General features: G+C 44.5%; 1 protein-coding gene across 1 annotated transcript in view; it reads left to right on the forward strand.

The window, feature by feature from the left end:
* TTI1 (TELO2 interacting protein 1) overlaps nucleotides 1-18,051 on the forward strand; it is a 33,778-nt gene that overhangs the window by 8,907 nt on the left and 6,820 nt on the right. The window contains exons 2-3 of the mRNA XM_069752280.1: nucleotides 1,108-3,347; nucleotides 14,832-14,999. Coding sequence (XP_069608381.1) covers nucleotides 1,160-3,347; nucleotides 14,832-14,999 — 2,356 coding nt within the window. The 5' untranslated portion in view covers nucleotides 1,108-1,159. The remainder of the gene's footprint in view (nucleotides 1-1,107; nucleotides 3,348-14,831; nucleotides 15,000-18,051) is intronic.

Genomic DNA, 18,051 nt, shown 5'->3' on the forward strand with positions numbered 1-18,051 from the left:
TTTATGTTGGAAAGACTGCGGTAGTTCATATTAGATAGGGAGCGATAGGAGGGAGTAGTAGTGGGAGGTATGAGCTGTGGAGGTCCAGGATTGGTCGATATGTCTAAAGCAGTGAGGAGAAGCAGAGAAAGGGAGAGCAGGTGGGAGAAAGAGAGTGGCCGACTTGTTTTATGTTTTTTTTAGGACAGATTTGAGGTTGAGGAGCAGGTCAGCAGAGGAGGACAGGTGGGGAGGTAAGAGGGAAACACTGTAAGGGCTTAGGTAAACATGGTGAAGGAGTAAGATGGGTTAATCGAAAAGCTAGATCCAAGTAATAAGAAGTGCTAACTCAGCAGACATACCCAAAAGAGACAGATCATAGGGTGGAGTCCTGACTCCTACCGTGACTAACTGCCGTTGAAATAACTGGCGTCTTTATGCTTAGCTGCGCAATGCTTTGCTGCAGAAATGCGCGTGCCTGACCCCACACCCCTTAAGAAGCTACAAAATTTATAGGGCAGAGTAAAGGATCAGGTGAGAGGGATTGTGGGTCCTTATTTGGGATAAATTAGCAATTGGCCAACACCCCAGGGGAGGTTACATGATCAAAGGCACTGAGCCTGCCTGCAAACATATGCTCTAACACCTTCAACACATAATATCTCCTGTGACCCCAGCATGGATGTACAGCAGTAAGTAATACAATGCAACAAATGAATTTAACAAACATTCAGCAGGTACATTAAAGGGAAGGTTGCAGGATGGTAGGTGGCAGATACCAGCGAGAAGAGATGTTTGTACCATTAAAGGGGAAGGTTGCAGGATCGTAGGCGGCAGATAACAGCGAGAAGAGATGTTTGTACCTGTATGAAGAGAGGAGATGGATGTTAATTCCCGGCCATTGAAATAACTGCGGCGTCTTTATGGTTAGCTGCGCAATGCTTTGCTGCAGAAATGCGCGTGCCTGACCCCACACCCCTTAAGAAGCTGATTTATACAGGTGTGCATAAGTCAAGAGGATTGCATTTACAGATATGAAGTGTAGAAGTTGGGAAATATTTCATTATTAAGATTTAGAGGCTTTTGTGTTACATTTCATGCATATAATTCTGTGTTCGCCCCTTATAGGCATTTGCACACTTGCTTGGAACAACCTTAAAGCACAAGACAGAAGGCAGCCATGGCATCCAAGACATATTCACAAAGCGCTTTTGAAAGTCTTCGTCCATTTTGTGTTAAGTTGACAGTGGAGCAGACTGTGCAAAATGTCAAAAACTTGAGAACCCAGATTTCTACTACAGATGTCTCCACTCTTCAGCATCTACTGGACTATGTTCTGTTCCCCCTGCGATTTTCCCTTAAGACATCAACGGGCCCCAAAAATCCTGGATTGGCGCAGGCTGTTCTGGAATGCATTACCTATATCCTCTCCATCACTCATATGAAAAACGCAGTCTCCTTAAAGGACATGTTTAGTGAGGTGTGCAGTTGTCTTCCTCCAGATCCACATCAGCCAGTGCCCGAGGAGCTGAAGCTGGCGGTGGTGTTGGCACTACATTCTCTTCTCCGGTCCTCCCGTGATGAAATCCTGTGTGTGCTATACAAACCATCCATTCTTCCGGAGATGGGATTCACCATTACTCTGCTGTTGAGATTTGCAGAACTAGAAAAGTCACGTGAGCTCCGTCTGGAAGCATTGAACTGTTTGGAGAGGTTGCTGGTCCCAAGCCTGAAGCAGATGATCCATCTTGGCGATCTGTTTGCGTCCTTCCTTCCTGGAGTGTGTACAGTGTTAACAAGGATAATCTGTGGGGATCCTAAGCAAGGATACAGAATAACAACTTGTGCTCTCAGGCTGTGGTGCGAGATAGTTAGCACAGTAATGTCAGATGAAAGCCTGGCCAAAGTAGCTGAGACAAAACCAGTCTTCCCTGAGTTGTCTAGCCGTGTCGCCGAACTCATGGTGCACAGAGACAGGACTTGGGTGAAACACTCTGCCAGCCGGTTACTAATCCATCTAGATAAAATCATAGAACATTGCACTGCCGACCCTCACTGGAGAGTCCGCCTGACTCTGGTGGACTTTGCTTATATCTTGCATATCCGTTGCTGGAATTCATTAGAGGAGGCGGCAGGGAACTTCTTGCGGATACTAGTAGGTTATTTGAGTGATGATAGACCTGAGGTCAAGGCTAGGACTCGTGCGGTCCTTCTGGAGATTCCCAAGCTAAGGCCAGCTTCTAGGACTCTTGGAGACGTGCTGGCAGAGAGCCTCCATTCATTAGCTGTAACCCTTCCCAGGCTGCTCAGTTCTCAGGATGACCAAGGCAAGCTCCACACATTGACACTTCTTCACGGATATATGCAGCTTCTTGGTCCCAGACTTAACATTACTCTGCACTCTCCTGCTCACCTTCAGCGCCTTTCATTTGCTCTCCTGCAGACTCTTGAGTTAGACTTATCTTCCATTAAGGTGGTGGAAGAAAGACTTCCCTCCTCCGTTGGATCTCTGAAGGAGCAGGACTTGGCACATGCAGGGATGCAGCAGAAGTCATTCCGCTTTTTTAGGGACCCTCGTATTCTTTCTTCTATTCAGAGTGTCTGTCGGCTGTTGGGTTATTATGGAGATTTCTATTTATTAACGGACCACTTTTTGGGTCTGTATCGAGCACAGAGGATGCCTGCAGTGATTGTCCTGAATCAGTTAGTACTAGGGGCAGCTGGGATTGATATTGAAGCACTTTATGGATGTCACCAGGCAATGGAAGCCAATGAACTCTTAGATGCTATCCGTCCAGTTTTGGAAGAGTACACAGACCCTGCCAACTGGCAACTTCTTACTTGTAAGGACAGAGATGACTTGGTGGATCAGTTAGAATTGCTTCATGTTGGGGGTCCGGCAAAACCAGCAATTGGTGACATGACAGTAAATGCTTGGAAGCTTTGTCTGCAGTTGGAGGGAATATCCTGCTTTGCTCAGGCCCTTGGCTATAATTTCCGTCTACTTCTTATATCTACTCTTTACCCGCTGCTTGAAAAAGCTGGAGATCCTTCATTGATGGTCAGTGGGACAGCAGTGGTGGCCTTGGGCAATGTCAGCCAAGCATGTGGATACAAAAATATCAACCAGCTGATTGAACTCAATGTAGATTATTTAGCCAGTGAAGTCTCTGTTGGTCTCCGCCGTGTCAGACGTCACCATGGGGGAGCTGCATGTGTATTGCATGCCATGTTGGAGAATTGTGGGCCCAGTCTCCTGCCTCTGTTATACGAACTGGTTCAGGATCTGCTTCCAGCACTGGACAAGTCGCAGAACGAAGGAGCCATAATCCTCTTTCCTGTACTCCATTCTCTCATCACAAGATTAGGTAACTAACAAATTCAATTGTAATAGAAACTATATTCAGAATTCTCTAGAATATGGAAAATATGCAATCTGCCATTATCAGTCCATAACGATGTTTGTGTATGTGCAAATATAACACTGGTGATTGTATGGAGGCCTGTGTAGTAGCTGGATAGGACATGAGCTGAATACAGGCCAGTGGGTCAGGAAACGGAGCATGAGTGGGCCCTACATTTGGCAAAACATTAGTGCATGGTGAAAGATTGAGCATGAGGTGGTACTGAGTTTGGGCAGTACCCAGACTAGGGAAGGGAAAAGCACTAGGGAGGACATATTAGAAGGAAACATCCTGAAACAAGAAAGCATGTAGGAGAAAGAGAGATTGTGGAAAAAACACAATGGAGAAGTAAATCGCTACTGGCAGCACACAAGGAAGAGGCAATGCACTAGGCAAGACACACTGTAGACGTTAACACTCTTGGGGGCAAGAAACGCCTTAAAGCATTGGACTAGATAGGGAGGTTGCATATTTGGTGTGTCAGCAGAGAAGATAAGATGACATTTTAGGTCTGGTACTCAGGATAAGGTTAAAGGGATTGTTATCTCATGATGGGTTTTAAGGATCACTGGCTCCCTGCTTACTAATGTGCTCAAGCTTGAATTCTCATGCGGACCAGCAGCATCACTGGGTGGCTTGTCCAGAATATGTGCTTTCCAGTGCTGGAAGGAGAGGCAGCTTTGCCTCTGTATCATTAGAGGTGTGCAGTGCACTAAAACTGACCTGACATAACAATCCGTTTTCCTTCACAGCTGCGCTTTACAAGCTCTCTAGCAAAGAGCTTGCAAGTCCTTGCCCAAGAAACTGGCCATCAATGATTTGGTGGTCAGTAAGGGTGGTTTCACACTTGCGTTTTTGTCTGCAGCGTTTTTTTTCAAAAAAACGCATGCGTTTTTTTTCCCTATCTTTAACATTGAAAACGCATGCGTTTTTTTGTGTACGCGTTTGGTCGCGTTTTTGGACGCATGCGTTTTTTTACTGCATGCGTTCATTTTCTGAAATGCTACTTGTAGTATTTTTAGAAGCGTTTTTTGGACCAAAAAAAAACGCATGCGTTTTCATGCGTTTTTTTTTTTGGGTCAAAAAATACATTGGAGTCAATGGGGACGCATGCGTTTTTTGGTGCATGCGTTTTTTGCGGTAAAAAACGCATGCGTTTTTTTATTAAAAAACCAGAAAACACACTGATATGCCACCCCCCAGCATAAAGGTGATAAAGGGAACCTAACCCTACCCCTAACCCTACCCCTAACCCTAAGGGATCCTAACCCTAACCCTACCCCTAACCCTACCCCTAACCCTAAGGGATCCTAACCCTAATCCCTTTATGGTTAGGGTTAGGGGTAGGGTTAGGGTTAGGATCCCTTATGGTTAGGGGTAGGGTTAGAGGTAGGGTTAGGGTTAGGGGTAGGGTTAGGATCCCTTAGGGTTAGGGGTAGGGTTAGGGGTAGGATCCCTTAGGGTTAGGGGTAGGGTTAGGGGTAGGGTTAGGGTTAGGATACCTTAGGGTTAGGGGTAGGGTTAGGGGTAGGGGTAGGGGTAGGGTTAGGGGTAGGATCCCTTTAGGGTTAGGGTTATGATCCCTAACCCTACCCCTAACCCTAACCCTAACTATTTCTGTTTATAGTGGGTTTTTTACTTTATTTTGATGATTGGCAGTTGTCACACATTTTTCTGCATGCGTTTAAAAAACGCAAACGCATGAAAAAACGCATGTAAACGCGGTAAAACTCCGCGTTTTTTTCACCACATGCAAAAACGCATGCGTCAAAAAAACGCAGCGTTTACACGCGTTTACATGCGTTTTTTCACCATGCGTTTTTTTGCGTTTTTTACCGCAAAAACGCACCCGAAAAAACGCCAATGTGAAACCAGCCTAATCAAGGCAACATGCAGTAAACAATCAAATTGAAAATGTAGCAGAAATAGAATGCAAAGGTGTTTGTAATAAAAACCACTCAGCAATTTCACTCATTAAAGAACTTGAGAATTACCCTTTAATAAAATGTCCAGCGTTACATACAGTGAGTACGGAAAGTATTCAGACCCCTTTAAATTTTTCACTCTGTTTCATTGCAGCCATTTGGTAAATTCAAAAAAAGTTCTTTTTTTTCTCATTAATGTACATTCTGCACCCCATCTTGACTGAGAAAAGCAGAAACGTAGACATTTTTTCAAATGTATTAAAAAAATAAAAACTGAAATATCACATGGTCATAATTATTCAGACCCTTTGTTCAGACACTCATATTTGTCACATGCTGTCCATTTCCTTGTGATCCTCCTTGAGATGGTTCTACTCCTTCATTGGAGTCCAGCTGTGTTTAAGTAAACTGATAGGACTCACACCTGTCTATACTGATGGAAAGGCACACACCTGTCTATATAAGAGCTCACCGTGCATGTCAGACTAAATGAGAATCATGAGGTCAAAGGAACTGGCCAAGGAGCTCAGAGACAGAATTGTGGCAAGGCAAAGATCTGGCCAAGGTTACAAAAGAATTTATGCAGTACTCAAGGTTCCTAAGAGCACAGTGGCCTCCATAGTCCTTAACCCCTTCATGACCTTGGGATTTTTCGTTTTTCCGTGTTCGTTTTTCACTACTCTCCTTCCCAGAGCCATAACTTTTTTATTTTTCTGTCAATTTGGCCATGTGAGGGCTTATTTTTTGCGGGACGAGTTGTACTTTTGAACAACATCATTGGTTTTAGCAGGTCGTGTACTAGAAAACGGGAAAAAAATTCCAAGTGCGGTGAAATTGCAAAAAAAAGTGCAATCCCACACTTGTTTTTTGTTTTGGCTTTTTTTGCTAGGTTCACTAAATGCTAAAACTGACCTGCCATTATGATTCTCCAGGTCAGTACGAGTTCATAGACACCTAACATGACTAGGTTATTTTTTACCTAAATGGTGAAAAAAAAAATTCCAAACTTTGCTAAAAAAAAAAAAAAAAAAAAAAAAAAAATTGCGCCATTTTCCGATACCCGTAGCGTCTCCATTTTTCATGATCTGGGGTCAGGTGAGGGCTTATTTTTTGTGTGCCGAGATGACGTTTTTAATGATAGCATTTTGGTGCAGATACGTTCTTTTGATCGCCCGTTATTGCATTTTAATGCAATGTCACGGCGACCAAAAAAACTTAATTCTGGCGTTTCGAATTTTTTTCTCATTACGCCGTTTAGCGATCAGGTTAATGCTTTTTTTTAGTTGATCGGGCGATTCTGAGCGCGGCGATACCAAATATGCATAGATTTGATATTTTTTATTGATTTATTTTGTTTGGGGCGAAAGGGGGGTGATTTAAACTTTTATATTTTTTTTATTTTTTTCAAATTTTTTTAACTTTATTTTTTTTTTACTTTTGCCATGCTTCAATAGCCTCCATGGGAGTCTAGAAGCAGGCACAGCACGATCGGCTCTGCTACATAGCAGCGATCTGCTGTCCACTGCTATGTAGCTGAAAATCAGGTGTGCTGTGAGCGCCGACCACAGGGTGGCGCTCACAGCTGCCGGCGATCAGTAACCATAGAGGTCCCAAGGACCTCTATGGTTACAATTCTGAAGCATCGCCGACCCCCAATCATGTGACGGGGGTCGGCGATGACGTCATTTCCGGCCGCCTGGCCGGAAGCGGTAGTTAAATGCCGCTGTCTGCGTTTGACAGCGGCATTTAACTAGTTAATAGGTGCGGGCAGATCGCGATTCTGCCCGCACCTATTGCGGGCACATGTCAGCTGTTCAAAACAGCTGACATGTCCCGGCTTTGACGCGGGCTCACCGCCGGAGCCCGCATCAAAGCAGGGGATCTGACCTCGGACGTACTATCCCGTCCGAGGTCAGAAAGGGGTTAAATGGAAGAAGACTGGGATCACCAGAAGTCTTCCTAGACCTGGCTGTCCAGCCAAACTGAGCAATCCTGGGAAAAGAGCCTTGGTGAGAGAGGTAAATAAGAACCCCAAGATCACTGTGGCTGAGCTCCACAGATGCAGTAGGGAGATGGGAGAAAGTTCCACAAAGTCATCTATCACTGCAGCCCTCCACCAGTCGGGCATTTATGGCAGAGAGGCCCGACGGGAGCCTCTCCTCAGTGCAAAAATATGAAAGCCAGCATAGAGTTTGCTAAAAAAAAACACATGAAGGACTCCCAGTCTGTGAGAAATAAGATTTTTCCCTTCCCCATGACGGCACCTAACATGAGAGATGGTCCCAGCCCCCCCAGGAACAGGAAACCTGCATAGAAGATAAAAGATGGGGTGGCACCTCTCTCCTCAGTTTGGTTTCCTGTTCCTGCGGGGAACCTGCGACGTTGACCCAGAGGGATCGCTCTCTGGAGGTGCCGGTCTGGGGACTGAGGCCCGCGGCCGGAGCAGCTGGCGGCGTATGCGGCCGCATTACTCACATGAGGGCTGTATCGGAGGCGTCCTACCCGCCGGGGGCTCCCCAGTGTCCACTCCTGGTCGGAGGCTGGGCCGGGGCAGAGGCGAGTCCCATCACTAGGCTGGCGTCGGGGTTAATGGGAGTACTTCCGGGTTCGACCGGAAGTGGCGTCACACGCCGAGGAGAGCGCTGTGCAGACACTCCCGGGAGGGAGGAAGTCAGGGGCGCTCACACCGCTCTCTCCCCTATACTATATTAAGAAGCAAGGCATAAGCAGCAGTGCCAATAGCCTCTCCAAACATGGCGGACCCGACTGCGGAATCGACGGTGCCAGTGGACGTTCCACAGACCCCCGTGCTACTAAAGGTTTCGGTGGGTGAGTGCCTTTGTAAGGCAAATAACATGTCAGTAACTCCGTATCTCTGTATTATATTGTGCAGGGGAGGAAGGTTACGGCCAAGCAGAAAAACAAAGTCTGCGCACTCTGATAAAGCTCTCCCTAAAACTTTTACAAACGGATCTGTTGTTTATGTATAGAAAAGACTGTGGCCGAGGAGTCCTCATCACTACTCCAAAATATAAAGGCTATTGTTAGGGATGAAGTAAAAATCACAGTAAAGGAGCAAATGAAACAGCATGGGTTACATAGCTCCGAATATCCACCTCCTAAACCTGCCCAAACCTCTGACATGGAATCAGAAGGTGAACCAGGGGAATTGCCACCTGATGATGATTCAGACTTAAGGTACCGTCACACATAACGATATCGTTGCTTTTTGTGACGTAGCAACGATATCGTTAACGAAATTGTGTGACAGCGACCAACGATCAGGCCCCTGCTGGGAGATGGTTGGTCGCTGGGGAAAGTCCAACACTTTATTTTGTCTCTGGATCTCCCGCTGACATCGCTGAATCGACGTGTGTGACGCCGATTCAGCGATGTCTTCACTGGTAACCAGGGTAAATATCTGGTTACTAAGCGCAGGGCCGCGCATAGTAACCCGATGTTTACCCTGGTTACCGTTGTAAATGTAAAAAAAAAACACTACATACTTACATTCCGGTGTCTGGTCATGTCCCTTGCCTTCAGCTTCCCGCACTGACTGGTGAGCGCCGGCCAGCCGTAAAGCACAGCACAGCGGTGACATCACCGCTGTACTTTACGGCCGGCGCTCAGTCAGTGCGGGAAGCTGAAGGTGAGGGACATGACCAGACACCGGGAATGTAACTATGTAGTGTTTGTTTTTTTACATTTACAACGGTAACTAGGGTAAACATCGGGTTACTAAGCGCGGCCCTGCGCTTAGTAACCCGATGTTTACCCTGGTTACCCGGGGACTTCGGGATCGTTGGTCGCTGGAGAGCTGTCTGTGTGACAGCTCTCCAGCGACCAAACAGCGACACTGCAGCGATCGACATCGTTGTCGGTATCGCTGCAGCGTCGCGTAGTGTGATGGTACCTTTAGACTCTTCAGATGAAGAGTGTGGTCGGCCGTATGTACTAGCTGAGGATGTGGGGAAACTGCTTAAGCTAGTTAGATCAACATTGGGGGTTGAAACACCAAAAGAACATAAAACAACCCAGGATTCTATGTTTAGCAACCTAGAGGTGAAAAACGCAGAGTTTTTCCCCTTCACGAAAATGTGTTAAATTTAATTAAAAAAGAGTGGAAAAAAAACAAATTAAAAAAATGTCAGTTCCTCAGGCCCTTAAGTGGAAATATCCATTTGAGGAAGAAGTCTGTGATAAATGGGAAAAAGCACCTAAATTGGACTTCGCAATTGCGAGCACTACCAAGGGCATAGCGCTTCCCTTCGAAGACATGGGGGGCCTTAAAAGATCCCCTTGATAAAAAGGCGGACGCCTTCTTAAAATCGGAAGCATCGACGTGGGCTTTTAAGCCAGGAGTGGCCGCCACTTGTACATCTCAGGCCATGATAAAGTGGTTAGAGGAATTGAGTGAGCAAATAAGGGACAAATGCCCAAGGGAGAGACTCTTAGAAGTAATACCCTCACTTCAAAATGCAGCAGGCTTTTTGGCAGATGCAGCCATTGTGCGTTTTTCTGCCCGTGCATGTGCCCTCTCCAACTCTGGTAGAAGAGCATTATGGCCTAAAAATTGGTCGGCTGACTTTAAATCTAAAGTCAAATTGTGTGCAGTCCCTTGTGAGGGCCAATATCTATTTGGGAAGGCACTATATGAGATTCTAGAGAAGGCTGCTGATAAGAAAAAACACTTCCCACCTCCCCCCTTCTCAAGATGGTGGTGGAATGATAACCGGTGTTCCTTTCGGGGTTCGGGAAAAACAGGCCGTGGTCGGCCAGGGGATAAATCCACACGTGGGAAGCCCTGGGGGAGAGAAGAGAGAGAGCATATCTCTTTAAAGGGAACCTATCACCTGAATTTGGCGGGACCAGTTTTCGGTCATATGACCGAAAACTGGTCCCGCCAAATTCAGGTGACAGGTTCCCTTTAATAAGCTTCCTCAGAAATCAGACCCTAAACAGCAATGACGCCGATATCCGGGTGGGGAGGAGGCTTCGCTTTTTTGTCCACCAATGGGAAAAATTACAAACATCACAATGGGTAATATCCCTTTTAACCGAAGGCCTACCTTTAAGCTTCACCTCCCTCCCTCCTCATCGTGTAAGTCACCCATGTCGCAAAAAGAAATCAGGCAACATTGGAAAGGGAAGTTCATCTCAGAGAAAAACAAGTTCTTGTCAAAGTACCAGCACAAGAAATCGGGAAAGGATTTTATAGTACCCTATTCCTTATGCCAAAACCGGATGGTTCACAAAGAACAATCTTCAATCTAAAATCCCTGAATCAATACATCAAAGTAGACAAATTCAAAATGGAGACGTTAAAAACTACAACAAAACTGCTATATCCAGGCTGTTACATGGCTGTAATAGACCTCACAGATGCCTACTATCATGTTCCCATTTGTGTAGAACATCAACAATTCCTAAGACTGGTAGTAGAAATAAATCAAATCCCTACTCATCTACATTACCAATGTCTCCCTTTCGGGGTGTCAGTGGCTTCCAGAATCTATACAAAGATAATTTCAGAGATAGCGTCATTGGTAAAAAGGAAAATATCTTACTTGTACCCTATCTAGACGACTTTCTCTTTGTAGCGGACAGCCAGGGAGAATGCGAAATGGCAGTCTCAAAAGAGACCTATTGGTGGCGCAGTGGTTAGCACAGCAGCCTTGCAGCGCTGGCGTCCTGGGTTCAAGACCCACTAAGGACAACATCTGCAAAGAGTTTGTATGTTCTCTCCGTGTTTGCGTGGGTTTCCTCTGGGTTCTCCGGTTTCCTCCCACATTCCAAAGACATACTGATAGGGAATTAAGATTGTGAGCCCCAACGGGGACAGCGACGATAATGTGTGCAAGCTGTAAAGCGCTGCGGAATATGTTAGCGCTATATAAAAATAAAGATTATTATTATTATTGTCCAAATTAGGGTGGTTGATCAATTTAAAAAAATCAAATATGCTTCCCGTCCAGATACAGGAATTCCTGGGAATTCAACTGGACTTAATCAAGCAAATTTATATCCTTCCGGACAGGAAAATCAACGCCATAAAACAAAAAATAAATCAAACACAATCAGGCCGGCCCATCTCGTTAAGAGAAGCCATGTTTCTTCTGGGGATGTTGACAGCCACAATCCCAGCGGTTCGGTGGGCACAATTGCATTCAAGGGACCTACAATGGCAAATACTTACCGAACAAGCAAAAAATCCCCACAATTTAAACCGGAAAATCGTTCTATAGCCACGAGTGCGGGACTCTTTAGATTGGTGACTAAAAATAGAAAATTTAAAAAACGGGGTGCCATGGTCAGTCCAAAATCCAGTGGTGCTAACCACAGATGCGAGCCCTCTCGGCTGGGGGGCACATCTGGAAGATCAGATTCTGCAAGGCAGATGGGATCCTCAGATGGAGTCAGCATCCTCCAACCTAAAGGAGCTAACAGCAGTAAGGCTAGCAGTTCTGCAGACAGAAGAGATTATCAAAGGGAAACACCTAGTGGTCTTGTCCGACAACAGCACGGCAGTCACCTACATAAATCGTTGAGGAGGAACAAGGTCAAGATCTCTGTTAGAAGAAACCAAAAGACTGTTTTCTTGGGCAGAAAATCACCTCCTATCATTGACAATTACACATCTGAAAGGAACAAACAACCTTGTCGCGGACTTCTTGAGCAGGCATATACTACATCAGAACGAATGGTCTCTAAATCAGGAAATTTGGGGGGAAATCTGTGCCCTTTGGGGTATCCCACAGATAGACCTCTTTGCCACAAAACAAAACCAAAAAGTAAAAAGGTTCTATTCCCTGAACCCATGAGAGAACCCAGAAGGAGTGGATGTGCTGTTACACCAATGGAACTTCCATCTGGCCTACGCATTTCCCCCGATTCCGCTAATACTGACAGTTTTGAAGAAAATCCGGGAGGATGGAACACGAATAATACTGATCACACCCTTTTGGCCGAAGAGGGCCTGGTTCACCTGGCTCAGGCATATGTCCATATCGGACCCATGGATCCTTCCAGATGTGCCAAATCTACTACACCAGGGTCCAGTGTTCCATCCTCAAGTACACAGTCTACATCTCACTGCCTGGAACTTGAGAGGGGGCTTCTTCTAGCAAAGGGTTTCTCAGCTCCGTTAGTTTCTACTCTGCTATCCAGCAGGAAAAAACTACATCCAATAAATACCAAAAAATCTGGGAAAAATGTCTAGAGTTCTCAGGCCGACGCCTATCAACCACCACTCAGAAAGTCCCAATAAGGGAAGTCTTAGAGTTCCTCCAAACAGGTCTGGAACGGGGGTTATCTACCAGCACCCTGAAGGTGCAAGTTTCAGCGCTTTGCGACTTATTTGATCAAAAATTGGCTGATCACCCCTGGGTGTACAGGTTCATCAGAGTCTCCTTCACAGCCAGACCATTTAAACCTCAGCAAAAAGTTGTTCCCTGGGATCAAAATTTAGTGCTCCAGGTCTTAACTTCTCTTCCTTTTGAGCCTCTTAGCTCCATATCAGAAAAAAATCTAACCCTAAAAACTGTTCTCCTGGTTGCCCTGACGTCGGCCCGATGCATTAGTGAGATCCAGGCTATCTCTATTGATCCTCCATACTCTACAATTCTGGAGGACAGAGTAAAAATCAAAACTGACCCGGCCTTCTTACCAAAGGTCAATTCAAAATTCCATAGGGACCAGGAGATAGTTTTACCCATTTTGTTCCAATCCAAAATCCCAGGGAGAACAAACTTTTCATTGCCTTGATGTCAGACGTTGCCTAATCCAATACCTGAAAGTAACAAAATCATGGCGACAGTCTTCAGCTCTTTGTTTCCTTTCAGGGAGCAAACAGGGGTAAGAAAGCCACGAAATCTACTATTGCATGCTGGCTCCGCATGGCTATTGCACTCTCTTACTCATCTGCAGGGCAATGCCCTCCACTAGGAGTGACAGCACACTCCACAAGAGCTATCGCCACATTCTGGGCGGAGAGGGCAAACGCATCGATAGAGCAAATTTGTAATGCGGCAGTATGGTCTTCACCTTATACCTTCTTTCGCCACTATAGGTTAAACTTGGGGCTTTCAAGTCTTGCCTTTTGGGAGGAAAGTCTTATCGGCTGTTGTCCCACCCTAGGATTCTTCTTCTATTTTCTCCTCTCACGTTAGGTGCCGTCATGGGGAAGGGAAAAAATAATTACTTCCCGGTAATTTGATTTTCCAGATCCATGATGGCACCGTATTCCCGCCCTATCTTGTTGATGGTTGTGTGTTGCACAAAAAGAAAAAAAAATATTTAAAAAAATAAATAAGGTATATATGTATATAGAATGTGTATATATAATCTAAGATACAAATATACACGGATGATAAAAAGCTGATGGGGAAATATAACTACGCCTAGTATCGGCTATGGAGATAAATGTAATTTACATTAAACCTGAACTAACAAAGCGGTTACCTTACATACTCTGTCAACAAACTGTGGAGAGGTGCCGCCCCCATCTTTTATCTCCTATGCACGTTTTCTGTTCCTGGAGGGGCTGGGACCATCTCTCACGTTAGGTGCCGTCATGAATCTGGAAAATCAAATTACCGGTAAGTAATTATCATTTTTCTGGTCTGATGAGACGAAGACAGACCTTTTTGTGGATAATTCTAAGCGGTATGTGTGGAGAAAACCAGGCACTGCTCATCACCTGCCCAATACAATCCCAACAGTGAAACATGGTGGTGGCAGCATCATGCTATGTGGGTGTTGTTCAGCTGCATGGACAGGACAACTGGTTGTCATTGAAGGACACATGAATGCGGCCAACTACAGAGATAACCTGGATGAAAACATCTTCCAGAGTGCTCTGGACCTCAGACTTGGCTGAAGGTTCACCTTCCAACAAGACAATGACTCTAAGCACACAGCTAAAATAACAAAGGAGTGGCTTCAGAGCAACTCTGACTATTCTTGACTGGCCTAGCCAGAGCCATGACCCAAACCCATTTGAGCATCTCTGGAGAGACCTGAAAATGGCTGTCCACCAATGTTCACCATCCAACCTGATGGAACTGGAGAGGATCTGCAAGGGAGAATGGCAGAGGATCCCCAAATCCAGGTGTGAAAAAACTTGTTGCATCATTCCCAAGAAGACTCATGGCTGTACTAGCTCAAAAGGGTGCTTCTACTCAATACTGAGCAAAGGGTCTGAATACTTATGACCATGTCATGTGATATTTCAGTTTTTCCTTTTTAATAAATTTGCAAACATTTCTATATTTGTTTTTTTCAGTCAAGATGGGGTGCAGAGTGTACATTAATGAGAAAAAAATGAACTTTTTTGAATTTACCAAATGGCTGCAATGAAACAAAGAATGGAAAATGTAAAGGGGTCTGAATAGTTTCCGTACCCACTGTATAAAGATAGCATAGAGGTCACATCTGTGGACCCTAAAAGATGGATATTAATAACCAAAGTTAAAGTAAAAGAAAGATTTGCTTTTAGTAGTTTTACTTCTCACGGTCTTTACAGGTAAATGGTTTCCTTCACCGGAAGTTACAACTCAACCAGTAACGAACACCTCCATCCAGCCCCAGTTGAGTGGTGAAAGTATGGCACAGGAGATGGCACAGTTCCTCCAGGATCATGTGGAGCAAATTCGTGTAGCAAGGGGAGATGTCGAAGAAGAGGAGGCTGCAGGTGATTCTAAACTATATTTATGATGCAAAAAGGCAGTAGGCTATTGTGTAATTTAGAGATTCACATTCCTTTAACAAATCTTGTTTCTAGCATGTGCGATAAAACACCCTCCAATTAACCCATTAGCCCTCATAGACTCGTCTGGCAAACAGCAGGCCAGTAGGTTCTTTTTTTGAAGTATGTTGGGCATCCAGAAAAAATAATTCTCCCCATGCAGTATGTATGTGTTGTTTTTTGTTGTTTTTTTTACTTTATAGTGGGTTACGTCTCAACCTTTTGGTGAGAGATTGTCCCAACATGCATGTAGATCCAATGGAAATGTTTTGCAATAATGTGAACAGAACCTAAAATACTGCAGTCAGCTAATTTCCTTGAACACTGGGTAACCCTTTCCTTTCCCCGCAGAGGCGATATAGCAGAGCCAATTTTTTTTTTCAAAGCTATAATAGGACAGTCTTTAATGACAGCTGCATTTCACGCACCATCTGTACATTTCAGCCGGGTAGCAGTGTAGTACAGTTCGGGGAAAAATATAGCAAGTCCTGGAAAAAGATATGTTTAAAATTCCATTCACTGAGCAGATTATTCTTGATGTTCCTCAGGAGCACTGCTCCCTTGCCTCTCCGCTTTCTTCTTGATTGACAGCCTGTAAGCACGGCTCTGAAGCCGGCCGGATCTAACTCTCATCCGACAGATTTTTGATGCTCCGATGTTGAAAAGGCGAAGCTGCCCCTGCTGACAGCATTGGGACTTGAGCTCTGCTGGCCGGTGGTGCTGTGCTGCTGCTGGCAAGGACCACCTATGCTCAGTACTGCCAGCAGAGGCTGCATCGGATGAGCTCCGGCCCCAGCCAGCTGCAGAGCAGTGCTCACAAGCTCTATAGGAAAGAGCTGGCAAGCGCTGCATTCCTTGCCTAGGATCGAAACCGAAGCTATTAGTAGTACACTGAAAGCTTACAAATCCCTCCTCTGAGGGAACGAGTGGTATCATCCGAAATATTATATACTTGGTTTGTATCACTATTTTAAAACCCATAGCTTTTTTTATTTTTCAGTCAACTCAACTATGAGAGCTTTTTTTTTTTGCGCTCTATGCCAGCATTTTTATTAACATAATTTTGACCTAAATATGTTTTAATTGCTTTTCTAATTGCATTTCATGGGGAGGTACTGCAACTAAAAAACAAGTTATTGTGTTTCAAGTCTCTCTTTTTTTGGTGTTTAAATTATTTAATATTTTGATATATCAGACTTCTACGAACACAGACGTGCCAAATATGCTTTTTTTTAATCTCTTATCATTTTTCAATTTTCTTTGAACTTGATTGCATCAATTGAACCTGCAATTCTCCAATGAAGCACAGCCATAAGCTTTGCTTCATGGGAGGACCAACAAGGCCACCGATTACTTCACACTGTATATATAAATTATACTAGATGGTGGCCCGATTCTAACGCATCGGGTATTCTAGAATATGTATTCATGTTATGTAAGTATATAGCAGCCACATAGTGTATAGGAGCCATGTAGTATGTAGCAGACAAATACTACGTGGCCTGTGCTATATACTATGTGGCTGCTATATACATACATATTGTAGAATACCCGATGCGTTAATACAGGCCACGCAGTATATAACAAAGGCCACGCAGTATATAACACAGCCACGTACTATATATCACAGCCCACGTAGTATATAACACAGGCAACATAGTATATAACACAGGCCACGCAGTATATAACACTGGCCACGTAGTATATAGCACAGCCCACGCAGTATATAGCAGCCACGTAGTATATAACGCTGCCCGCGCAGTATGTAACAGTGGCCGAGTAGTATATAGCACGCAGTATAGAACATAGCCCAGGTAATATATAGCACAGCCACGTAGTATATAACACTGCCCACGTAGTATACAGCAGTGTGGGCACCATATCCCTGTTAAAAAAAAAATAATGAAAATAAAAAATAGTTATATACTCACCCCTGGGTGAAGCTCCGGCGATAAGCGCACAGCTGCCGCCATCTTCCGTACCCAGATGACTTACCAGTCTCGCGAGACCGTTAAGTCTTCTGGGTAATTTCGCAATGCATCGCCGGGAACAGAAGATGGCGGCAGGCACGTGCGGCTCGGCAGACAACGGAAGGTGAGAATAGCAGGTTTTTTTTTTATTATTATTTTTAACATTACATTTTTTTACTATTGATGCCGCATAGGCAGCATCAATAGTTAAAAAGTTGGGGACACACCGGGTTAATAGCAGTGGTTTCGGAGTGCGTTACCCGCGGCATAACGCGGCCCGTTGCCGCCGGCATTAACCCTGTGTGAGCGGTGACTGGAGGGGAGTATGCGGGCGCCGGGCACTGACTGCGGGGAGTAAGGAGTGGCCATTTTCTTCCGGACTGTGCCTGTCGCTGATTGGTCGCGGCAAAACAGCCACGACCAATCAGCGACTTGGATTTCCATGACAGACAGAGGCCGCGACCAATGAATATCCGTGACACAGACAGAAGGACAGACGGAAGTGACCCAAAGACAATTATATAGTATGTATGTGTGTGTGTGTATATATATATATATATATATATATATATATATATATATATATATATATATATATATATATATATATATATATATATATATATATATATATATATATATATATATATATATTCCTCTTTTACATTTAAAAAAATGCAAAAGGGAAAATGGGCTAATGCAAAAGTTTAAGCACTCTACATGTTTAGCACCTAGTAGCACACCCTTTGAAAGTATCACAGCTTTTAAATACTTTTTGTAGCCAGTTAAGAGTCTTTCAATAAATAATAATAATAATTTCAATTCTTGTTTGAGGGATTTTCATTCATTCTTCCTTGGAAAATTCTTCCAGTTCTGTGAGATTCCTGGGTCGTCTTACATGCACTGCTATTTTGAAGTCTAGCCACAGACTTTCAATGATGTTCAGATCAGGGGACTGAGGGCCATTGTAAAACCTTCAACTTGCACCTTTGAGGTAGTCTTTTTGGGATTTTGACATGTGTTTAAGA

Source organism: Ranitomeya imitator, chromosome 2 (genome assembly GCF_032444005.1).
Source record: "Ranitomeya imitator isolate aRanImi1 chromosome 2, aRanImi1.pri, whole genome shotgun sequence".
NCBI lineage: Eukaryota > Metazoa > Chordata > Amphibia > Anura > Dendrobatidae > Ranitomeya > Ranitomeya imitator.